At 45.9% G+C, this 25,517-nt stretch overlaps 1 protein-coding gene across 1 annotated transcript; it reads left to right on the forward strand.

Moving 5' to 3' along the window:
- The first annotated feature begins 819 nt into the window (after positions 1-819).
- LOC115657326 (V-set and immunoglobulin domain-containing protein 4-like) lies at positions 820-20,409 on the forward strand. The gene is made up of 7 exons (XM_030575029.1): positions 820-938; positions 5,523-5,879; positions 10,924-11,205; positions 11,540-11,617; positions 16,231-16,344; positions 17,762-17,783; positions 19,017-20,409. Exons 1-7 carry the CDS (start codon positions 884-886, stop codon positions 19,228-19,230), a joined length of 1,122 nt encoding a protein of 373 aa, XP_030430889.1. The 5' UTR covers positions 820-883; the 3' UTR covers positions 19,231-20,409.
- The last annotated feature ends 5,108 nt before the right edge of the window (positions 20,410-25,517 follow it).

Consider the following 25,517-nt stretch of genomic DNA (forward strand, 5'->3'; position numbering starts at 1 on the left):
CCTAGGTGTCTCAAATTGGGCACCCAAAATTAGTGGATTCTTTTGACCTTAATCTGTCCATTCCTCAGTTCCTCATCACAGGAATATCAATTAAGCACTCCAAAATGATTGTGATAAGTGCCATAGAAAAGTCCAGGAGAAAATTAATAATTCTGCCTTCAGCGCAGGGTTTGAAAGTGTGCAGTAAATAAGGGATGGGCCCACACATTGAACAGTGAGGATAAAATACAATTTTCAGTGAGCACCATCCATCCTGTGCACTGAGTAAGGCAGGGACTCCTACAGAAAAATAGTATGTGCTCATGTAGTTAAAGATTGTATCATAATAAATATGGTCAAGCAGGCCAAATTCAGGTTGCACAACCTTAACTGAGGTACTTCCTAACTTTAGAGTGTTTGACTTTTCAACCTTAAAAATGTTCTTTTAACATCGTTCTTGTGTGTGTGAATATATACACTGAGAAAAGAATGGAAAACATGAAAGAGAAGAAAGCAGAAAAAATAGCAAGTTATAAAGAGACTCAAATGAAGAAGTTACTTGAAAAAAAAATCAAGTGAATGATAAGCAAGGTAGATAGACTCAAGGTAAATATGAAATGGAAAAGAAAAGATTATTAGAATCTTCTTATTAACTCCATCCTCCATTAGGATCTCTCCTATCTGTAGAACAGTCACACAACACCTTCAACCGCCAGTAGAATGTAACTTGTATTTTTTGTGAAAGAAGGAAGGAAAAGAGAGGAGCAGCAACAGCAGCTCTAGATCCCAGATGATATAATAAGTGAAGAAAAGGAAGTATTGCTGACTTGGCTTCTGACCCTGGCAGAGCGGGTCTGTCTCACTGAGTTCTGCGTAAGAGAGAAGTAGCTGCAGTCCTGTGAAAATGGAAAAGTTCATGTGGTTAGTGGCACTCGTGAATTCCTTCATCTTCTGCAATGGTGAGTAAATGCAAATGCTTTTCATATTCAGGGAAAGTTACTCTACAGGTGCAGACATCCCCATGTGTGTTAAGTGATTGTTTGTATAGGTATGTTGTTGATAGAAGAATAAATATTAAAAATGCTGTGAAAACCAGAACCTTAGTTCTGCAGCTAATACACATTTACAGTCATTTTGCATCACATGCAACTGGGAGATGTTTTTGAGAATGTAACAAACAGCCCAGCATTAAGCAATTTGTCAGATGTAATGTGCCCAGAGTTAGAACAAAATAAGATTGTTCAGGATACTGAGAGAGTTTCTTCTCTGGCATTTTAGTTTCTGAAAAGTTCATTGTATGGTTGGAATACATTCATTCTTTTGGAACGTAACAACTTTTCAGAATTGTGCTGGTGGGTATCCTAATTACAATGCTGGCTAGAGCTGCACCCCTGGCTTACCTCCAGACAGATTCTGATCTCCAGAACTCTGTTACGCTAGCTACGCTCGTAACTGAGATCAGAATCTGAGCTGTCATTTTATGCAGTGCTGCAGTTTCAAATGAAATGTGCTCACATTTTACCAGTAAATCTGCACTGCATTAGGAAGAACTTGGAAAATAAGATAAGGGTAAAATGTTGATACTGCTTTGAAAGGTGTGTGTGGAAGCCCTGAGTTACTCCCATGTTTTAGGAAAGAATGTGGGGGAAGGCACCAGTCATGGTTTGTGATGAAAAAGTAGAAGGTTAGATGTATGTGAACTCCTATTTCAGTTGCTTATTTGGAGTTCTGTTTTAAACGGAGTTAAAAGGAACAGGAGACTTTCAGAAAAGGGGACCAGGAGGGACGAAAAGTAAAAGCTGGACTTTGAGGAACATTCTGAAGTCATTTGCTAATGAGCTTCAGCAGTTCTCTGAGTATTTATGAGGCTGAAATTTGGACGGGCATCTGATAAACTGGGAGAGTGAGCCTAGATTCACAGAACTTGGAGATGAGATAAGAATTATGGCTCCAAATGCAAACCTGCCAATAGTTTCGATCCAGTGCTCTGGTTGGGATTCGTCTTATAAAGATGGCCATGAACCAAGAAGACCAGATGCAGATCTGGACCGCCCCAAAGAATTCTTGTCCCAGTTCACAGGTTTACTGCATGAGACCAGTGATTCAGGGATCAATTTTATGGAAGGTGGGGGATTGGGAGAGGAGGAGGGGAGAGGGTCTAAAAGAGATTTTCCCACTTTTATGGAATGGTCTTGAAAATGAAAATGTTTGAATATTTGTAGTATTCTAGAAGGTTAGCTAACCCATTCCTCTGACCAATGGAGGAATGTTCTCTAAAATACATTCTCTGTGGTTGTGGCCACTTTAATTTTTAATCCCCCTAAAGATGGGAACCCCATCATTTCCCTTGGGAAGCTATAACCTAGTTAAACAGCTCTCACTGGTAGGAAATATTTCCTGTTTGAAAATGTTTCAGCATCGGTTTCCTTTTGCTCTGTTTATCCCATTACATTTGGTAGTCTCTCCTTTGGGATATAGTAATCGTATCACTCTGAAAAATGCAGCAAGCTCTGGGCTGAAACACAGCAGCTATTTAACAGCACAAAGCAACATGCACAATCCAGGAAATATGGAGTAAAGCTTTCTAAGTTTCCAGTGAACTTTACCAGAAAGCATGTAGGGTTGGGGCAAAGCACATAGGTTCCTTAAAATACAGCTAGGTAGGTAGGACAATGGAAGTTTTTTCATAAAAACGTGTCTCTTTACCAAGAGCAAAAGACCAGGTTACTGTTCTGTAAATCCCCAATATAGACTCGACTATTCTTGGAGCCTCCCAAATCTGACCCTGTTCAACTCATACGAGCTGAGGAGGTTCCACTGCCAACTACTATTGAGCATACTGCAGGGCTGTTCTGTTCAGCATATACTTTATACTTCAGTGCTTTTGTTCCAACATTGGTTATTTTCCTTCTGTCTTCCTTAAATCATATTTGTTTTTTGCTAGCCGACTCCCCTAAAAGGCCCAGCCCCCTTTGAGCCCAGCTGTGTCATTCTTCATTTCTAAAATAACTTGGCCTTTCAAAACGTTTGGAATATATTGTATATATTTCACTCTGCTCCAGTTCACAGTATAAATAAAAGAACAAACCTCAAAGCTGACTCTGTTCTTCCCAGCTGGAAAAGGTTCCATTTAGAGCTACCATGCTCACCACTTCCTGTTTTCAAGTTTTCTGTTTGTATCCAGCTAGTTCCTGCGGTTCGTTTGCTTCTTGTCATTTTTTTGGACAAAGTTTAGAGTATTTTCTTGTTGGTTTTTTGTTGTTGTTGCATTGTGTTCTGTGTCAGAGATCTGGCCTTTGTGTGACCAGATTTGTAATTTCCTCACTCAATTCCAGGTCTCATTATTGCATTATTCAAAGCAAATCTTTTCTGAATCTGACACCAGGGCTTTCATTATGATCGAAGTAGACATAGTTCCCAAAGAATTCATCCCAGTCTTTGCATCTGCCCAGGCACATTATCTCTAATGTCGGCATGTCTGATGTTTGTTATAACTGGCAGAGGATCCATGTCCTGCAGCCCAAACTCCGTGAATACTCTCCGTCATGTTGGTTGGTCTGGGATACCTGTGACTTGTAGGATGAGAGGGGAATCTGCTATCTGTGAGTTGTTTAATTTTGGCTTCTCTGGGGAGACTGCTGGCAAGTGGGCAAGTGCTAACTGGTATGGCAATGATGGGGATGTGGTCACCTATGATAAGGAGTTGGCAGAGACCCACCACCAACTTCATATAATGCAGGCCAAAGAACTGTCTAGTACCAAGAGCTTGATAATGACTCTCAGTGACATTGCCCTGGTCTAGATTACAACCAGGGCCGGCGCTTCCATTTAGGCGGCCTAGGCAATTGCCTAGGGCGCCAGGATTATTGGTGGGCAGCATTTTGCTGGAGGGGGGAGGCAGGCGGCTTCGGTGGAGCTGCCGCACTCGTGCCTGCGGACGGTCGGCTGCTCCCACAGCTCCGGTGGACCTCCCGCAGGCACCACTGCGGCAGCTCCACCGGAGCCGCGGACCAGCGGACCCTCCGCAGGCACGACTGCGGCAGCTCCACTGGAGCCGCGGGACCAGGGCGTGGGGTGGTGAAATTGCCGTGCGCCTAGGGCGCTAAAACCCCTAGCGCCGGTCCTGATTACAACCAAGACTCTCCCTTTTAATCTTGCTTCTGCTCATTGTTCTAGTTTTTCCAATAATTCTCCAGAACTGATTCCTAGACATGGATATTCATAGTCCTCTGCTGCATGTATTAAAATGCCAGATCCTGAGCTGTTGTAAATCAGTGTAGCTTCATTGATCTCAGTCGAGTCCTTTGTCTCACAGGGCTACACAGATTTATACCAGCTGAGAATCTGGTGCATTGTGTCTATTTGGTACTTTGTTTGCACAACACAGATGGCTTCTATGCCTTTAATGCCTTAGACAGTGGACATTAGGATTTTAAAAGGCCAATGCTGAGAGAATACAAAATACATTCATAGCTGTTGATAATTTCACAATATTCAAGGAAAACTACTGCAGGACTCTTGACAATATTTGAGAAATAAATGGAAATGCTCCAATGGAAACTTTAAGAGTTGTGAAACTTTCCATCTCTGTTTTCCAAGTTCCAAATTGAATATTGAGACAAAAGGGCAGGTTCTCATCTCAGATATACTGGTGTAAATGCAGAGTAAACCTAGTACAGTCTGTAAAAGCAGCAAAGAATCCTGTGGCACCTTATAGACTAACAGACGTTTTGGAGCATGAGCTTTCGTGGGTGAATACCCACTTCGTCGGATGTTCCACTACATGCATCCGACGAAGTGCGTATTCACCCATGAAAGCTCATGCTCCAAAACGTCTGTTAGTCTATAAGGTGCCACAGGACTCTTTGCTGCTTTTACAGATCCAGACTAACAAGGCTACCCCTCTGATACTACTACAGTCTGGATTTCCCTTGGTGTAACTAAATGCAGAATTTGGCCCTAAATATCTTAAAGGCATTAGAGCAGTGGGGATGATTTTTTTCCCCTCCTTCCTCCCATATATGATGGACAGGTGTGCGTGAAGGGGTGGGAGAAGCACTGGCTAGTCATGCTGTGAAAAGGACGTGCATGGTAGGGTTGGGGCACCAGATCCAATCAGAAAACTAAGGAACTCCTTGGAGCTGAAAGATCCAAAACAACCGTGTACTTAGAGGTAATATGAATATATAACCACAATCCTGGGAAAAGGAGCTAATGGTGCTCCTTTCTGTGGACTTGTGGTCAGCACAGCTGGGATGTTATATTCAGATCTATTACATCTCCTTAGCAGAAAGGTATTGAAAATGGGAGACAGTTCAGAAAAGAGCAACAAAAATAACCAGGGAGCTGGAAGGATTGTTCAGGCCCCTGGATGCAGTCAATGGTATGACTGACAGTCCTGGATTCAGATGGTAATAACAAACAGCACATATAAAATGATCTGTGGCTTGGTGAGCTCAACCTGGTGGTGCATCCAGCATGGTTTGGTGTTGCTGATATTATTTCCTCTTTTATTTCCATCTCTCATTTCCTGATTTCTGCAGCCATCCTGGAACTGACTGGCACCCACGACACTAAAGGGACATGGAAGAGTTCCATCACCTTGCCATGTGTCTATGGGCCTTCCCAGGACTTTGTGCAGCAAACAGTCATTTGGACCCTGGTCCGAGATCAAAGCCCTGCTACCGTCTTTCGAAGGGATAACTCTGGTGATCACATCATGTTGTCACGGTACAGAGGTAGAGTCAGCGTCCCAAAATACAGGCCAGGGGATGTCTCTCTTGAAATTGAGAAGCTTGAAATGACGGACAGTGGACACTACACTTGCAAAGTCACCTGGAGAGCCCAGAACAATAGCCTGCTAACAAAGGAGAGAACCACTATAGTTAAGGTTGTTAAAGGTAAATCCAGTAATAAACCCTTGCACCTGTGTAACATTTGTCAGTCATAAAGCACTTGACTGAGCTGGCTGCAGATCCGGTGGGGATGGGGTTATGCAGAGGGGCTTCCATGCCACACTGACAGGGGCGGCTCTAGGGATCTCGCCACCCCAAGCAAGGCAGGCAGGCTGCCTCCGGCGGTTTACCTGTGAGAGGTCGGCTGAGGCCACGGGCCCAGCAGACCCTCCGAAGGCCCGCCTGCGGGAGGTCCACCGAAGCCACGGGACCAGCAGATCCTCCGCAGGCCCGCCTGCGGGAGGTCCACCGAAGCCGCGGGACCAGCAGACCCTCCGCAGGCCCGCCTGTGGGAGGTCCACCAAAGCCACGGGACCAGCGGACCCTCCGCAGGCAAGCTGCGGAAGGCAGCCTGTCTGCCACCCTTGCAGCGCCGACAGAGCGTCCCCCGTGGCTTGCCACCTCAAGCACGCGCTTGGCGTGCTGGGGCCTGGAGCCGCCCCTGCACACTGACTCCTCATATCTGCAGGGTTGGGGCCAGCATTTCCAATGGATTCTTGAGCTCCATACCTCTTCCTCACTGCACTCGCAGCTAGGGTGACCGGATGTCCAATTTTCGACCGGAACAGCCGGTCTAAAAGGGATCCTGGCAGGCCATTGACTGTCCCTTAACCCCTTCCCAGGCCCCTGCCCCAGCCCTGATTCCCCCTCCCGCCCTCCAAACCCCTTGATTCCAGCCTGGAGCATCCTCCTGCATCCCAAACCCCTCATCCCCTGCCCCACCCCAGAGCCCACACCTCCAACTGGAGCTATCACACTCCCCCACAGCCCAACCCCCTACCCCAGCCCAGAGCCCCCTCCTGCACTCCAAACCCCCCAGCCTGGAGCCCCCTCCTGCACCCCAAATCCCTCATCCCCAGCCCCACATCAGAGCCTGCACCCCCAGCCAGAGCCCAACCCCCCCCCGTACCCCAACTCCCTACCCCAGCCCGGAGCTCCCTCCCGCACCCTGAACCAGAGGCGCCAACTCCATGTGTGCTCCAGGGCTGGAGCAGCCATGGGGAAAAATTAGTGGGTGCTCTGCACCCACCGGCAGCCAAGCTCCCCTCCCCACCCTCCCACCCTTCCTCACCTCCTCCTCCACCGTCTCCCCTGAGTGCGCCGCGTCCCCACTCCTCCACCTACCTCCCAGCACTTGCCAGTGCCAAACAGCTGTTTGGCAGAGTAGCAAGCTCCAGGAGAGATGAAGGAGGAGCGGGAATGTGGCGCAGTCAGGGGAGGAGGTGGGGCCAGGGCAGGGATTTGAGGAAGGAGTTGGAATAGGAGCAGGGAGGGGGTGGAGTTGGGATGGGAACTTTGGGGAAGGGGTTGGAATGGGGGCGGACAGGGGCAGGAGGAGGCCAGGCAGGGGTGGAGCTGGGGCAGGGCTGGAGGCAGACGGGGGTCGAGCAGCCATCGGCACAAGCAGAGGTCGACACCTATGCCCTGAACCCCTCATTTCTGGCAACACCCAAGAACCTGCACCCCCAGCCCAGATCCCATACCTCCTCCCACACCCCAACCCCCTGCCTCAGCCAGGAGCACTCTACCATACTCCCCCCCGTCCTGGAGCCCCCTCCTGCACCCCAAATCCCTCATCCCTGGCCCCACACTGGAGCCAGCAACCCCAGCTGGAGCCCTCATCCCAGCCCCCTGAGGCAGCCTGGTGAGGAGTGAGGGTGGGAAGAGCGAGCAACAGAAGGAGAGGGATGGAGTGAGTGGGGGCGGGGCCTCAGAGAAGGGGCAGGCCCTGGGCAGGGCCTCGGAAGTGGGGCAGAGGCAGGGCAAGGGTGTTCGGCTTTGTCTGAGTAGAAAGTTGGGAACCCTAACTGGCACTAGTCCCACCGTAATGCAGGGGAAACAAGCCAGAGGATAGAATTCATGCCTGTGATGGTGCAGACCCCAGTTATGCTCTCTCCCCACTCCAGATCATCCCCAACAAGAGCATCCCCAGGAAAACTCTGATGGATGTAGCTGTTCAGTACTGTGGAACACGAAGGTGTTAGTAGCATGCCAGGGGTACTGTGATGCTGGGGCAAGCCCTGAAGGCACTTCAGTGGCTAGGCCTTTTAGGAACTTGCCCTGCTGGATACCGGCAAGAAAGGGAAAGCTTGAAAATACTCTAGATACTAAGGCTTAACCAGTTCTAACTCAAAATGAGGCTGTTCTTATGGTTGCAGGAGGTGGGGGAAGGGAATCAAATTGAGAGTTAGGACTCTTCAGGTCTACTGCCCCCTCCTCCTACCTGGCCTGTGGAAGATGAAGTGGGGTGGGGAGGTGGTTGATGGGAATGGGTAGTTCCCTGCTTGGCAGATTCATCACAACTCTTTCCATGGGTGGTGAGCAAATACAAAAGGGCAGTGAGATGGCTCAGCATCTGCCAAAGAAAGCCTCCTGTGCTGGGGTATTCCTGGCAGCCATATTGCACTAGCATAGCTGGAGCAAAGCGGTCATCAGGCAGCCATGAACTAAGCAGGATATGTGCAGGCAATGAATAACTTTAGTCTGGAGAAAGGCCGGAAACCTGCATCTGAAGAGACATAAAATCCAGATCTGGCCTCATACTGTCCTCCAAATGTATAATAAATGCCCCCCCCCCCAGTGTTGGGATAATTCAGACCTACATAGTTACGAACTCTATAGCATTTGTCACCATATAATTCTGACAGGTTTCCAAGCCCCTCTTTTGTTTTACATTCTGCCCCAGTCTCATATTCAGACACGTACACCTTTGGCACAGTTGGCAATTTTGAAAAAAATAAAAAAAGATCATGAGGAACCTTAGGGGTGTGTGTGTGTGTGTGTGTGTGTGTGTGTGTGTGTTTACATGTTAAGGTTAGAAGAAAATAGGTTTTTTAGACACTTTTAAAGAAACATAATTTTATAAACATTTTTAGGTAATTTACAAAATAACATGGATTCTAGCAAAGTGATAAGGAAAGGAAAAGTGTCCAAAAAGAGAGAGTTTTAAAATTGCAGAAAAGAGAAAAGTTTCTTAAATATGTTGACAAAGAGTCCTGTGGCACCTTATAGATTAACAGACTTATTGGAACATGAGCTTTCGTGGGTGAATACCCACTTCGTCATTCATATGACTAAGAGGGTATTCACCCACGAAAGCTTATGCTCCAATAGGTCTGTTAGTCTATAACAGGGATTGGCAACCTTTCAGAAGTGGTGTGCTGAGTCTTCATTCATTCACTCTTATTTAAGGTTTTGCATGCCAGTCATACATTTTAACGTTCTTAGAAGGTCTCTTTCTATAAGTCTATAATATATATCTAAACTACTACTGCATGTAAAGTAAATAAGGTTTTTAAAATGTTTAAGAAGCTTCATTTAAAATTAAATAAAATGCAGAGCCCCCCAGACCAGTGGCCAGGACCCAGGCAGTGTAAGTGCCACTGAAAATCAGCTCGCGTGCCGCCTTTGGCACCCATGCCTACCCCTGCTCTATCAGGTGCCACAGGACTCTTTGTTGCTTTTTACAGATCCAGACTAACATGGCTACCACTCTGATACTTAAATATGTTGAAATCTTTTCAGAGAAAAAAATATTTTATGCATTTTTAGAAATAAAGGTATTAAATATTAGTTTTTAGGAAAAAATATTGTTTATGCATTTAAGTTACTTTGGAAAAAAGTGTGAAAAATAATTGTATGTCTTTTGAAATAAAGAATAGAGCATGTATATTAGAGAAGATAAACAAGACACAAAGTGAGAGAGATCAACAAAAAAAGCAAAAGTCTCTTAGCCTGTAAACATCTTCAGGTCTGTGAAATTAACTCAGAATGTCACAACTAAATACAAGGTGGAATAGATTGTGTAGCATGAGTAGCTAATAAGTATTTCAAGGAACCAGATCTGTGTAGATCGAAAGCTTGTCTCTCTCAGTAACAGAGGTGGATCCATTAAAAGATATTACCTCACTCACCTTGTCCCTCAGAATTGTTGGAATTTTTCTAGAAGTAGCTGTAGGAGTTAGATGGTTTTCTCTTCTCTCTGCCATGTGCTCAGTGACAGAGGCCTTCTTGATGCTTTACTAAGAGGTGGGCAAACTATGGCCCAGGGGCCACATCTAGCCCTTCATACATTTTAATCTGGCCCTCAAGCTCCTGACAGGGAGCGGGGTCTGGAGCTTGCCCTGTTCCGCACATGCTGTGGCTCCACATGGCTCCTGGAAGCCACAGCATGTGCCCCCTCTGGCTCTTATGCATAGGGGCAGCCAGGGGCTCCGCACGCTGCCCCTCCCCCAAGTGCTGACCCTGCAGCTCCCATTGGCTGGGAACCATGAGTATTCTTGGCCCGCCACACGATTTCCATATCCAGATGTGGCCCTCGGGCCAAAAAGTTTGCCCACTCATGCTTTACATCTTTCTCTTTCCCTTTATTTTTCCTTTTTCTGTAACAGGCTAAGATGCTTTTGCTTTTCTTAGCTGTTCTCTCTCACTTTGTGTCTTGTTTATTTTCTCTAAAAATGCATGCTCTGTTCTTTATTTCAAAAGGCACAGAGTTATTTTTCAGACTTTATGGCAAAATAATATGAGTACATAAACAATATTTTCTTTTTAAATTAATATAATACTTTTCTTTCAAAAATGCATAATTATTTTCTCTAAAAAGACCTGTTAACATATCTCTTTTTTGCAGTTTTAAAACTCTCTCTTTTCTAACATTTTTCCTTTCTCTATCACTTGGTGATAATCCACTTAAAAATGCCTATAAAATTATTTTTCTCTAAGAATATGTAAATAAATCCTATATTCTTCTAACCTTAACATGTTAAAACACACACAGACACAGACACACACACACAGCCCTAATGTTCCCCATAAAAAATATTTTTTTTCAAAATGGCTAACTGCTCCAAAAACATACTGGTCCAAATGTGAGACTGGAAGTAGGACATAAAACAGAAAAGGGGGCATGGAACCCTGTCAAAATTGTGTGGTGATGAATGCTATGGAGTTCTTAACTACTGACCCAAATCCCTTTCCCTCTGTCTTTCAGTTTCAGTGACTAAACCCATCATCAGAGCAGGCAATCTGGGATTCACTGTACCAAAAGGGGCTAGGACAAGCCTGACGTGCTCTGCCAATGGGTCCCCACCCATCACCTACCGTTGGTTTAAGGGAGAGCCAGGAGGAAACACAGTGCTTGTGAGCAATCATGCCGTACTCATGTTTGATTCTCTGCAAACGTCTGACACGGGGAAATATTACTGTGAAGCAGAAAACAAAGCAAGCTCGCAAGTCAAACAGCAGAGTGATGCAGTGCAGCTGACTGTGAGGGGTAAGTTCCCCCAAACTAGTGCTTGGTGGTCTCTGAGACACTCCCAGCTGCAGGATGATAACGAGGCAAATGGCTTAGAGGATTTTAAAAAGGATTAGACATTTATAGTGACACTTGCTAGGTTAAAACAATAATGGCTGTCAATCCACATGTTTTGGGATCACTCAGCTCACTGGCCGGGGTCAGAGAAATGTCATGCACTCTCCAATGATATAGCATTGCACAATAAAGTGCATTATGGGAGGCTTCCAACTTCCCCCTAAAGATTTTGTATTTATCCAATTTGTAAATTGAAGGAGTAGCAGAATCTGACGTGTGGTCATTTCTCTCACAGACCTCACAAAACCAGCAGCCACAGTACCCAGCTCTGAGAACAAGGCGAACACCATGGCCAAGCCTGTCTCAGAAAGAGGTGAGACCTGCTCAGCACTGAATCGGAAGCAGCTTGGAGACTGGACATGAAGTGATATTTTCATTGTGGTTGTATGTGAACGATAGAGAGGATGAACTGACTATGTGACATGTCCACTCATTTGCAGCCAGCTTTTAGCAGATGGTCTGTAGGCTGCTGAGGCATGTGGCTTGCTGGAAATGACCTCTGCTGCCGTAGGTGACTTCCAGCTCCACTCTTCCTTGCTCCTTGGGAGACATGCAGCAATGCAGCTCAAGCAATTTCGCCGCCCCAAGCACGGCGGCACGCCGCGGGGGGCGCTCTGCCGGTTGCTGGTCCCACAGCTTCGGTGGACCTCCCGTAGGCTTCCCTGCGGGGGGTCTGGTGGTCCTGTGGCTCCGGTGGACCTCCCGCAGGCATACCTGTGGATGCTCCACCGGAGCCTCAGGACCAGCGGACCCTCCACAGGCATGCCTGTGGGAGGTCCACCGGAGCCGCCTGCTGCCCTCCCGTGGACTACTTGGTTACAGTCTCCATGGGATGGCAGCCATTCTAACACTTGGGGACATGCCCAGGGGAGCTATGGATTTCCTTAGCTCCATTTGGTACCGCAGAAGATAATCAGAGGCGTTAATCATGCCCCTATCACCCCAGTGGTTTTGGGGGGCTCAAAGGTATCACAGCAGGGCCTTTCATTTTCTATCCAGAAGGGATGGTCACCCTGGCGGGTACATGGGCAGCACTGGCTCTAAAGGGTTTGTTTCACTGACTTATTAGGTTAAACAGTGAAATGCCCTCCAGTCAGGACCGGCTCTAGAGTTTTTTGCGCCCTAGGCGCATGGCCATTTCGCTGCCCCGCGTGCCACTCCCGCAGCTCTGGTGGAGATGCCGCGGCCATTTCTGCGGAGGGTCCGTTGTTCTGCAGCTCCGGTGGAGCTGCCGCAGCCGTGCCTGCGGGAGGTCCACCGGAGCCACAGGAGCAGCGGACCGTCCGCAGGCATGCCTGTGGCAGTTCCACTGGAGCTGCGGACTAACGGACCCTCCCGCAGGCACGACTGCGGCAGGTCCACCGGAGCCGCCTGCCGCCCCCTCCCGGCAAAATGCCGCCCCCCCCCAAATCCTGGCGCCCTAGGCAATTGCCTAGTTCACCTCAATGGAAGCGCCGGCCCTGCCTCCAGTCCTACAGTTGCTTCATAGACCAGAATCAGATTTCTTTCTGATGCTGAATGATTCGTAAACCATTATGATCACCTGAACCTTGCTTGATTTGCAAATCTGATCACAACAGCATTGGCAACTGAGAGTGACGTGCAAGTTCCAGAAACGCATGGCATGACAGTGGGTAAGGGTAGACCTTTCAAGCAGCGGGCAGGGAGGTCAAAGAATCAAGCTGGAGTTCCTATGCTGACACCTGGCAGTAGATTTTGTTGCAGGGTGTAGAGGGGTGATCACCCCGCTTGGCTTTGGAAGGGTAAAAACAGCCCTGAAGAGGGCTGCAGCAGGGTAAGAGAGTGAGAACAGCTATGAGAAGCAGAGTGAGTCGCTGACCCTTATAAAAGAGTTGTGGGCCAGAAGCCAAGAGACAGTCTCTCTCTAGCTGTTGAGAGAGATGGGCCTGGCTGCTGGGAACTGAGCAGGGTACCTAAAGTGGGGAAAAGCCAGAGGAGCTCGGGAGCGTGAGCCTGGAAAACCCTCAGGCTGCAGGCCTTGTTAAAGGCCAAGAAGGGTACTGCGGTTGCAGAGGGGCAGCCCAAGACTAGGTAGAGGCAGCAGGTCCAAATCCTTCTTGGTGTCCCTAGCCTCTGTTTGTCAGAGAGTGGAGATGGATGGCAGGAGAGAGATCACTTGATCATTACCCAGGGCCGGTGCAACCATTTAGGCAACCTAGGCAGTCACCTAGGGTGCTGGGATTTGGGGGACGCCATTTTCTTCGGCAGCGACCGTGGCAGCCGGATCTTCAACCGCCTCAGTCACCGCCGGCATTTAGGCAGAGGGAACTAGGGCAGGGGAGCGCGGGGAGGGCCGCCTGCAGCAAGTAAGGGGTGGGGGCGCAGCACGCAGGGGAACTCCCCACCCGAGCTCACCCCTGCCCCACCTCCTCCCTGAGCATGCTGTGGCCACTTCACTTCTCCCGCTGATTGGCGCCGAAAGCCTGGGAGGTGAGAGAAGTGAAGCAGCGACTGCGTGCTTGGAGAGGAGGCAGGGCAGGAGTGAGCTGCTTCACTTCTCCTGCTTCCAGCACCAATCAGCTTAGGCGCCGCAAGCCTGGGAGGGGGGAGAAGTGAAGCAGCGACGGCGTGCTCGGGGTGCTCGTGCTCGGAGCAGGGGTGAGCTGGGGCGGGGGGGAGTGCCTCAGGGCAGAGGGTGGGGAGTGGCGAGCTGCCGCAAGGGGGGTGCCTCAGGGTGGAGGGGGGGAGCCTCAGGGCGGGTGGGGGGTGCAAGATGGAAGTTTCACCTAGGGCGCGAAACATCCTTGCACCGGCCCTGTCATTACCTGTTAGGTTCACTCCCTCTGGGACACCTGACATTGGCCACTGTCAGTAGACAGGATACTGGGCTGGATGGACCTTTGGTCAGACCCAGTATGACCATTCTTATGTTCACCTCCTTCGCAGCTTCCAGTCCTTGTGGGTTTGTCCGATTCCTGATGTTTGCTTTGAGTTTCAGGATTCAAATGTACTGAAAATCTCAAAGTTAAAGTCAGCTGGAAGTATCATGATTTACCTAGTTTTTCAGTGAAACAGTAGATATTGTAATTTTTGTGACAAATCCCAGTATGTCTCAAAATGTCTGCGAATCATGGTGACTCTTTGGATGAAATGAGCTGAAACTAGAGTTTTAATGAGGTCCCAAACCAAATGAGTTTCATATGGTTTGGTGTTTGGATGTGAACATTGTGCACAGTTCTGCTCCGCACAGCTCCTACTTTCTCAGTCAGCTGGGGCTTCATCTCTGAATGGAGATGCTGACCATAAACCACAATGGACCCCAATATCACAGCAAAAGGCAAGTGCAGGAACTCCAGCTGTGAGACAATAGATTTGACTGAACCACTACCTCTGCTCTGAGCCCCTTTGTCCCAGCTGGCTGACTCAGTATGAGGAAGGGAAACAAACAAAAACTACATAATAACCCAGGCCTCAGTCAGTACATTCAGCTCCCAAAGGAAAGGTCCATCATCATGGTTTGTCTGTTTTTAGACTCATAGACTCATAGACTTTGAGGTCAAAAGGGACCATTATGATCATCTAGTCTGACCTCCTGCACAATGCAGGCCACAGAATCTCACCCATCCACTTCTATAACAAACCCCTAACCTGAGTTATTGAAGTCCTCAAATTGTGGTTTGAAGACCTCAAGCTGCAGAGAATCCTCCAGCAAGTGACCCGTGCCCCATGCTGCAGAGGAAGGCAAGAAACCTCCAGGGCCTCTGTCAATCTGCCCTGGAGGAAAATTCCTTCCCAACCCCAAATATGGCGATCAGTTAAACCCAGAGCATGTGGGCAAGACTCACCAGCCAGCACCCAGGAAAGAATTCTCTCTAGTAACTCAGATCCCATCCCATCTAACATCCCATCACAGACCACTGGGCATACTTACCCACTCATAATCAGAGATCAATTGCCAAATTAACTGCCAAAATTAGGCTATCCCATCATACTATCCCCTCCATAAACTTATCAAGCTTAGTCTTAAAGCCAGATATGTCTTTTGTCCCACTACTCCCCTTGGAAAGCTGTTTCAGAACTTCACTCCTCTAATGGTTAGAAACCTTCATCTAATTTCAAATCTAAACTTCCTAGTGTCCAGTTTATATCCATTTGTTCTTGTGTCCACATTGGTACTAAGCTTAAATAATTCCTCACCCTCCCTGCTATTTATCCGTCTGATATATTTATAAAGAGCAATCATCTCTCTCTTCAACCTTCTTTTGGTTAGGCTAAACAAGCCAAGCTCTTTGAGTCTTCTTTCATAAGACAGGTTTTCCATTCCTCGTATCGTCCTAGTAGCCCGTCTCTGAACCTGTTCCAGTTTGAATTCATCCTTCTTAAACATGGGAGACCAGAACTGCACACAGTATTCCAGATGAGGTCTCACCAGTGCCTTATATAACAGTACTAACACCTCCTTATCTTTGCTGGAAATACCTCACCTGATGCATCCTAAAACTGCATTAACTTTTTTAACAGCCATATCACATTGGTGGCTCATAGTAATCCTGTGATCAACCAATACTCTGAGGTCCTTCTCCTCCTCTGTTACTTCCAACTGATGTGTCCCCAATTTATAACTAAAATTCTTGTTATTAATCCCTAAATGCATGACCTTGCACTTTTCACTATTAAATTTCATCCTATTACTATTAGTCCAGTTTACAAGGTCATCCAGATCTTCCTGTAGAATATCCGGGTCCTTCTCTGTGTTAGCAATACCTCCCAGCTTTGTGTCATCCGCAAACTTTATTAGCACATTCCCGCTTTTTGTGCCAAGGTCAGTGATAAAAAGGTTAAATAACATTGGTCCCAAAACTGATCCCTGAAGAACTCCACTAGTAACCTCCTTCCAGCCTTTATTAATTACAAAGCAGAACTGCTTCCTTGCTTGAAACCTCAGCTTATGCTGTTTTGATCTAGGCCCCCGGAGGACCGGCCTGCCCTTCTATCTCATCATCCTGATGGTTGTGATCTGTGTGGCTGTGGTTTTTGTTATCGTCGCTGTCGTCTTGTGCAGGAGAAAGATCAAGGAGGGTGAGTGGGGTGTGCTGAGGAAGCTCAGGGCTGCTATGGGTGTTCAGGCTGGCTCTATTGATGAGGATTTCTGAGGGAGGGGGCCAATATTCTGTCAACAGATAGCTGAGGCAGTTTTGAGATCTGCTTTAAAAACCTTAAGATGTTTGCTCAAAGCGTTTGACAGAAATGTGGTCTGAGGTCACGGGAGAGATGTGTGCGCAGGTGGAGGATGGGATGGGGAATGTTCTCTTGGATACATGTGATTTTTCCCCCCCTCCCTCCTCCGAAGTTTAGGTGTAACTCACTCCAGATAAATGAGGTCTTCCCAGCAGGCCAGTAGTCACATTGCATTCCCACAGGCTACTCACAGGCCTAGTTTACATACATGGAAAATCAGTAAGAAGAAATAATATTCTAAGCAGCTTTCCTCCATCCAGCATATAGACTAGAAGGAATAAACTGGTCCCAAATTAGAATACTGATGCAATACAAGGAAAGGAAAATGAGTCACTTCTCATATATGAACACAAGGGGGCAGGCATGTTCTATCAAGGAAGTGAATGGACAGGGTAATCATAATCACAGTGCCTGCCTTCCTAGATTTCCTATGAGCACTGAACTGAGGGTACTCTGCCTATCCATTGCAGGACTGTGAATGCACATCTTGCAATTGTGTGCTCCAAAGATCATTGCTAGGAAATCAGCACGGTTCCATTCTCTAAAAGCAGCCTCCAGTTGACACCAATACTCAGCACATCTCCTACTGACTACAGAACTTGAGTAGGTCTACGTGTAGCTGAGACCAGCTCAGCATGGATCCTACTGGTGAATCAGGGGGTAACCGTTTCTTCTTGCCTCACTTGGTGTAGCCATTGCCTGCATACAAGAGACCAAGAGAGGTCATGTGCCAGACACAGAGAATCTGGGCCCCAGATAACCAGTCACCAGAGGCTAAATCCACTTTAATGTCTGCTCCTTAGCTGGGCAGGCACGATACATCCAGTCTCAATAGTAAGAGCTTTCTAGTGTTCATTTCAGAAATGGGAATTTCAAAACCAGATAGTTATGGTAATTGTTGTACAGAAATATCAGCTAGGGAAGAGCAGCAAAATGTAGTGGACTGAACACAAGGCTGGGAGGTGAGAACTCCTGGTTTCTAATCCCAGCTCAGCTGTGACTTTCAGCTGGTTATTAACCACTCCATGCCTCCATTTCCCCATCTGTAAAATGGTAACAAAAAACTTACTTAGCAGGGTGCTAGAGTGGATTTATTAATGTCTGTATACTACTATACAAACTTTATACAGTGCTATGTAAGTGCCATTTATCATTATTAAACCTTTCAATGAGCACATTTTTTAAAGAAAACTGATTTTCTTTGTGTGGGGTAATAAAATGCAACATTTTCACATTTGTGTTTTGTTCTTTTTTTCAGATAATCCATATGAAGTAACATAGTGAGTAAGATTCATCACCTGTCATGCTGAGGGAACTTCTGGGATTGTAATATTGATTTCTGTGGCAGGAAAACTATTTGCCAAGTGAAGAATGAATGTCCTCTTTAGTTATACAGGAGGAGAGGTTTGAATAGCTTAATGGTGTATGTGATTGACATAGGGTTATTCACACAGGTTTAGTTATTCACACAGGGGACAGCGATAGAAATGTTCTTGAATGATATCTTAGAACCACACCAAAATTAGAGTTGGAAAAGACCTATTGGATTCTCTGTTCCTTCACCAAAGAGACCAGTGCATGATTTTCCAGTGAATTCCCAGTGTTTTGTCCAGAATCTAAAGATCAGGAATTTCTAACTCTTCCCTTGGGATAATATCCCAGTTGAATGGGTCTCCCAGTTGAGAACCATTTCCTGATATTCATCCAAACTGTCCTTTGCTGAACCTTCTTCCATTACTCCCTGGTATTTCTTCCTGGAAATTTGAATCCCTGTGTCCTACTTTTCCATTTACTAACACACAAGACAAGCTGCCAATTTAAAGGCCCCGACAATAAAAACAACACTTACTGCGGGAGCTACTTATCCAGATGCCAATGAAAGTGATAAGAGTGTGTGTTGCAGTGTGATATTCTGCCAATGAAATATGTCCAGGTGCTATTCTATCAGTGAAGTTTGTACAGCAGTATGTTAAAATAAGGTCTAACTCTGACCAGTATTGTGCACTGCATGCTGAGACTGCTCTTCATTGGTTGCACCTTCACCGTAAAGATGTGGCCAGCCACAGACCGCCTTGGAGAACTTTATCAGCTGCATTTGGTCCATGGGTTGCAATTTGTCCACTATTTGTTCTATCATTTATTTTGAGGTCAGTATGGTAATGTCAGCTAATGTTGGAGCCAATTTCTCTGCTGATTGTTCTTGGTTGCCTCTTTTTTGTATGTGACCCTCTCATCATTGTTGCGTGTCTCTTTAAGCCAACTCGCACAGCCTCCCATAATGTCCCTGGATGAGTATCAGGAGTCTTGTTATTCCACAGCTAATATTCCTCTGTCATTCAAAAGCAGAGGACCAGAGCCTGATCTCAAATACCTTACTGCAAATCCAGAGTCACTCCACTGAAGTTATGGAATGACTCTGGATTTACCCTGTTCTGGTTTAAATGAGATCAGAATCTGAAAGTGTCGAGTCGCCCCGGCTCCTTTCTTCCATTAATGTTGGACTTTTGTTTCAGTCAAAACACGAGGAATGACAGGAGAAGACAGACTTGTTCAGGAATAAATGGCAAGTGCAAGTATGAGGAGGGAAAACCCACAGTCGAAAACAACTTCATGACACAGCCTGTGAAAGAGAATGAATATGAGACAATAAGCATAAAGGAAAACATTGAATGCAAGATCCTTGTGAACGCAATGGAATCTGAATATGAAGTGGGGGATGTTCAGTAGGAACTAGCATTTTCATGCAAGCAGGAGTGCAGAAGATAGAGCTGGAGTGCTTGAACGGTGACCCTTCACCAAGGGAAACCCTCCTTCCCGTCTGTCTTCTCCTCTTATAAATATTCTAAACTCCTTCCTTTATTTGTTCAAGGGGAACTGTGTCACCTTCTGCTTCTTCAGCAAATTAAGCTCTGGCCTTTGTTGCAGAAACCCTCAGCAAAGCAGTTATCTAACTGATTTATGCAGTGATTAGTTTGTGAGCATCCTGGGGGACGGGGGTCAGGACTAAAGGGGCTCCACAAAAGTCTTGAAGCTGCAGATCAAGGTAAATAGTGGATTGTAACATACCTAACAAATGATAATTAAAACAATAAAAAGATCTATAACGATAAGTATACATTCCCTGGCTAGAAAGGTACTGAATGCTTAGGGCCAGGCAACTTTATTAAAAGGCAGAAAGTTCTCTGGCTTCCTCCACTACAATTAAACCACTGATTTTACATCTTATTTGCACTCAGGTCTTCTTCCCAAGATTGGGTGGGGGGGTGGTAAAGGGACCATAAGGTTGATGTCCAGAGTGTGTCAGATTGGAGGAAGGCATCTTTCTTTCCTGCCTCTCTTCTGGAAAGTCAGAGTTGCTGTTGGGGAAAACACTACAGCTTGACTTTAGGGTGGGGGGAATAGGAACACAATATAATAGGAATGTTGCAGAACTTTGTCATCCTGAGTAAGAGCTTAGAGGGGAAAGAAAGGGGTAGTCTAGTGATATGAGCAATGGTTTGGGAACCAGAATCTCCTGCGTTTTAATACAGACTCTGACACCGGCTCACTGTGTAGCCTTTGGCATGTGTCTCAATCTGTCTGCTTCACTTATTTATCTGTATAATGGAGATATTAATAGTGACCTATCTCACAGGGATGTTGTGAGGCTTTCATGTTTGTAAAGTGCCTTGAACATAGCAAGTGCTTGATAAGTGCTATTTTAATATTCTCCCGTGGTAATTGCAAAGGGGTCTCAAGGAGTCTATTGAATCTTGACTCTGACCACTTTGGTCTTTCATCATCCAATGCATGCTCATTCTGTTTCCTGCAATTTGTTCCCCTTGCTCTCTTGTCTGATGTAACTCTGCAGAGAGATTTGGGGTACAGCATGCCCTACTCAAAATAAAGTTAGATGGTGTTTTCACAGTCACTTGTGCAGTTTCTTCACACAAGTTTTCACAGACATGCAGCTTGCCTGCCATTGTAGTGGCAGCACAAGAGCATATGAGAGTTTGGGTCTTAAAGGTTAGCTCACAGCTACTTACTCTAATGAAACAAACAAGGTTTTACTATTTTGTGCTGCTGTCAGACCTGCTGAGCCAGGGTCAGATCTGCTCTTAATTATACCATTGCAACTCCCCTGAGAATCCATTGCAGCTGTGCACACAGAAATGATCCTGGCAATGCTGTCAAAGATAGGGCAATGCTGTCTGCCCAACACCACTGCTTCCATCTGCTGACCAGGAGCAGCTGCAGCACAAAAGGGAGGATGATTTCTCTCCTGAGCTGTAAAGCAAAATCAGCCAACCACCAATCCAGCAACCATCATTTAGTACCCCCAGTGGAGTAGGTTAAAAAAGACAAGAATATTTCGCTCTCCCCCCACACACACACACATTAAAAGAAATCAATGTTTTGCTTCAGTTGAAATTTTTAGTGGAAATTGGTTTTTTTAAAGAAAAATTTTGCAAACATTTTCAATTTAAAAAAATTCAAAAGATTGTTTCATTTTATGGGGAAAACCTACTTTCTCTCACTTCATTACTTTTTCTACTAATAAAAGAAGGGGAAAGTTAATGAAAAAGAGGCCCCTGGAAAAACTGAGGAAAAAGTAAAATAAAATGGAATTTTTGTTCTAATTTTTTCTCATTCCCCACCCCACCCACGCTCCTTCTGCTTTCCAATGGAAAAAAGTCAGAAAGTGAGAGAAAATGACTATTTCCCCTCAAAACAAAAACTTATTTTAAAAAAGAAAAATTATTTCTAATTTTTTCATTAGAAAACAAAAAAATAACACAACCTCAATGAAAAAATATTGCAAAATATTTTTGTTTCCCCTGAGAAAAACTTTGATGGAGAATTTTCAACCAGCTGAGAAGCCCAAGGCTTATCTCCAGCAACATCCTCCACCTCACTTCCCTTCCCCTTTCCTTTCCAAATCAATTATGTCTCACCCATTCTGAATGGGGTTTCTTCCATAAGACAAATGGAGGGTGTTCTACCTGTCAGTGGAGGTCATCGCTCTTATTTTAGTAACCCTTGATTTGAATCCTACCTGGTGCTGCTCTCCGGGTCCTGATTTACACCAGTCAGGTAGATAGAACCTGGGTGGATCTTGAAATCTCAGAGCGTAAGAAGAGAGAGAGGGAGGAAAAGTGGGGGCAGATGGGACTGGGAAGAATCTTTATCTTATTTCTCCCTGCTGTAACCTTTTCTTGTTCAGGCCACTAGGAGTCCCTGTTTAGCCACACAACTACTCTTGACCTGGAAGCTTGAACAGTTAACTCCTTCATCACCCTTATAAAAATGACATAAAGGGGCATGAGTGATGGAGGGAATTGGCAGTGCAAGTAAAGAGCTTTTCACTTCAGGGCACTGGTTCAAATCCAGGAGGACATCACAAAATCCACCAACGCAACTGACAATCTCAAGAGCAATGGATGAAGTGGGGAGCAGAGGAAAAATACACTGGGAAGTGTTACATCAGCTTAACTACATTATGTGAATGGCGCCCAGATAATATAGTGATCAGTGCCTTAGAAATGAATATGGTAAATAAATGAATTGATAATGTCAGCAGAAAGGCCCAGGAGTGATAGAATATCACCTATTCATCCCTAAAGAGGGTAGAAGGCCCTGCAGCTGGGAGCTTATAATGATATTGCCTGAGCTGTACCTAGTCTTCAGATCAGCAGGGCCTTCATCAAACCCAAATGTAGCTGTCTAACTAGGGTCAGTCACACAGCCCTCTGGTTCTCAGTCAGAACTCCCAATGGGCATTGCTATTGGCAGACAGAAGTGCGACTACTGCCAAAGGAGGAGGCCTGTTCATGTTGCTTTTACTATTCAAAACCTAAGTATGTTAAGTAATCACAACAGACCACTACCAAACATATGTCAGTGTCCGAGTGGGATATGGAGTCTTTCTCTCCTAGGGCAGTAGCTCACATATACATTTATGTGGCTAGAATAAAGACTCCACTTTAATTTGATTGACTTCTTTCAACTTCAGTCACTGTACAATGTGCTCCTCATTCAGTCCCAAGGCCTCTTTGCACTCCAAAGACTCTGTGAGTGAGAAGAGCCCTCTAAAAAAGTACTAGGATCCAATTGCCCTGTGTGTGCAATTACTATGCTTGAACCTTACATACTGTAACCAAACTGTGCCAGCAGGTGGTAGGGTGACCAGATGTCCCAATTTTATAGGGATAGTCCTGATTTTTGGGGTCTTTTTCTTATTTAGGTTCTTACTCCCCCCCTTATACACACCCCATCCTGATTTTTCACACTTGCTGTCTGGTCACCCTAGCAGGTGGTGATTCTGCAAAGCCGCTCCTTGCTTATGTTTGATTTGCTGTATCCCAGTATTACCACCCCCAGGCATTCAACAATCATGAGTCAGTCCCCAAAAATCAGACCATCTTAAAAACATGAGATTCTTTAAAAAGAATATATTTTGAGTTCCTTTTATGTGTTGCCCACCTTTTGAAGCTTTAGGGTTCAAGTGTTCAAGGTTTCTCTGTAACCATGAGGCTAGAAACTTACTTTTTTTTAAAAAAAAGAAAGCTGAGATTCTCATGCAATCACTTGATTCCAGAACCTGGAGCTTTAAGAAAGACACCAGTGAGAATCATGAGAGTTGGCAACACTTATCCCCAAGAGTCTTACCTATTTACTACATCTGCTTCCAGGTCCCTTGGGTCATCCCTATGACACCTTAGTGCTTCCTGCAGCAAATGGACCCTACCTGTCTGCCTGCTTTCATGGGTTGGTCAATTGGCTGTGAGGTCACCTGTGGGGGATACAGAGTGGAGATAAGCTATGGATGGCAGTGGTGTGTTGCTAGACTGTATCACTACTTAGCAAAGCTTCCTCTGTCCCAAAGCAATGTCTTTCCCTCTTGGGCTGCTTTTCTCCCCCAATACACAACTGCCAGAACCTTTTCCCCACTAGTTCCCCAGCCTGACTATGGAAATGCCCATGGAAACAATTAGTTCTCAGTACAGCTGAACTAGAACACCAAATCCAACCTGCCCACCCCAACTTTTGTCACAAATTTATGGACAATTCAGATCCTTTGTGACCCAGGCCCATCCCTGCAGCTGGCCAACTCAGAACCCCAGTTCTGCACACCACAGAGCTCACTGGGGATCTTCCACTTCTGATTGGATTGTGGATCTGGTCTGCACAACTTGGCTTATCTGTCATTCATGCGGTACATACCTGGGAAATAGGCATTTTCTAAGGGTTAATAAAGAGATCTGGATCATCAGTCTGTGTTACCCCTGCCTCCCATTTCTGCCTCATCTACTCAGATAGGGAAGGGGTTAAAAGCTGCAGTAGGGTTGGGCTGCAATCAACTGCAGCTGGGTTTGGTGGGGGTGTGGCCATAAAAGATGAGGCAAGGCAGGCAGTAGGTTTTGCAGGACAGATTGAGTAAGAGGAGGTTTTTGGAGAAAAGAGTAGAGCCTTTTGCTAGTCTGTGATAGGAAAAGAAGAGGAAGCTCAGAGAGGGAAATGAGGTCCTCTGAAGCAAAAATTCAAACAGATTTCTCTCTACTCGCCTTTGAGGTTCTGTCAGGCCCTGGGGGTAGAGTAGGCACTGACCCTTGTCATGAAAGTAATCATGGGAAGGGGCAGCTGTTCATGACAACCCTATGAGAAAGGAACAGGTTTAGTAAGTTATGAAGGATGGGTCTTGGCTTATTAGCCTAAAGCCAAGCTACTCTGCTTGTTTCTTATGGAGAAATAAGAATACCCTTCCACCTGCCTTGAGAGTTTAGGGGTCTGTTTGTTCTAGCCCTTCCTGATGGGTTTATTGTTTTAAATAAACCTGCTGGATCCTTGAGACTGGAGATGTTTGAGCCACTTTGCCAGCAGCTCATATGCCCTAGCAGCACTGCCAGCTTGAAGCATCAAAAAATCATGAGATGGGCTTAAAAAAGGGATTTTTTTTATTTTTTTACAAATAGTTAATGTTGGGTTCTTTTTATCTGCTTTCTGGTTTCCGAGCATTCAGGGTGCCCTCACTTTATGTTTTCAAGTTACTTTTGTTAATGAAAGCAGAATCTCTTGATTCCAGAAGCTGGGGTGCTAAGAAATGGGCTTCAAAAAAAGTCATGAGCGTAGGCAACATTTGTCATGTAATTGTATAAATGGACTGCCTCCCTTATCTGCAGTTACTCCTTTAATCTGCCCCAGTGAATTTAAAGATCTCTGGCAAAAAACAAATGGGAGGAACATTCCTTCCTGGAAGGGTGTGTGAAGCCCTGTTCTTAGCTCCCTGTCTCAGCCCTATGTGCTGCTTCCTATATTATGCTCTTGACTCAATCACTCTGTCTTTGTTTCTTCCCTACTGCCTGTTTACTTGGGTTTAATGCTGAGCTGCTCACCAGCAATCTGCCTGAGCGCATGAAGGTGCTTCAGACTCTGCCCCCTTCCCTCCTGCCTCCAACACTAGCCTGTGGCTTGACATTACTTATATGCTACTCTTATGTGAAACAAGTGCCTTAAATGCTTTTATAGATAACAATAGTATCTGCAGAGGTGATAGCAACTGCAACATTTCTGGGGCTGTCAGTCCTCATGTGTCGGGGCACTAATTGATCAATGGGCAGGGACAGGAAGAAATATTTTTTCTTCCACTTTCCCTGGAACAGTACTGTATAATGAGGGGATCTGTGGGTGCTCACACCGCCTCTAAAGTTTCTGGCCACTATTAAAAACAGAATAATGGACTAAACAGCTCATGGTTCTGTTCCAGTAAGACAGTGTGCACATCCTTTCTGAGGGTTGAAGCAATTGTAAGGGTCTGATTCCATTTGAACAGTATTGCAGCTAAGGGGGACAATCTCCGCTTGCTGTGCTGGGGTGTAGTTCTGTGCCACTAACTAAGAAATAAGCCTCGCATTGTTTAATGGCTCTCAGGGTCTGTCCATGCTTCTTTGGTAACCACTGGAGAAGCTTTGTATCAACAAGTGACACACAGGAGCTGTGCACCGCTGGAAATAAAGAGAAGGGAATGTTCCTAAGCG

The sequence above is a fragment of the Gopherus evgoodei genome, chromosome 9, assembly GCF_007399415.2.
Source record: "Gopherus evgoodei ecotype Sinaloan lineage chromosome 9, rGopEvg1_v1.p, whole genome shotgun sequence".
NCBI lineage: Eukaryota > Metazoa > Chordata > Testudines > Testudinidae > Gopherus > Gopherus evgoodei.

Coding starts and splice junctions, on each gene's coding strand:
- LOC115657326 (XM_030575029.1), top strand. CDS start 884: ATGGAAAAGTTCATGTGGTTAGTGGCACTCGTGAATTCCTTCATCTTC. Junction 939..5,522: donor TTCCTTCATCTTCTGCAATG/GTGAGTAAATGC, acceptor TGATTTCTGCAG/CCATCCTGGAACTGACTGGC. Junction 17,784..19,016: donor AATCCATATGAAGTAACATA/GTGAGTAAGATT, acceptor CTTTTGTTTCAG/TCAAAACACGAGGAATGACA.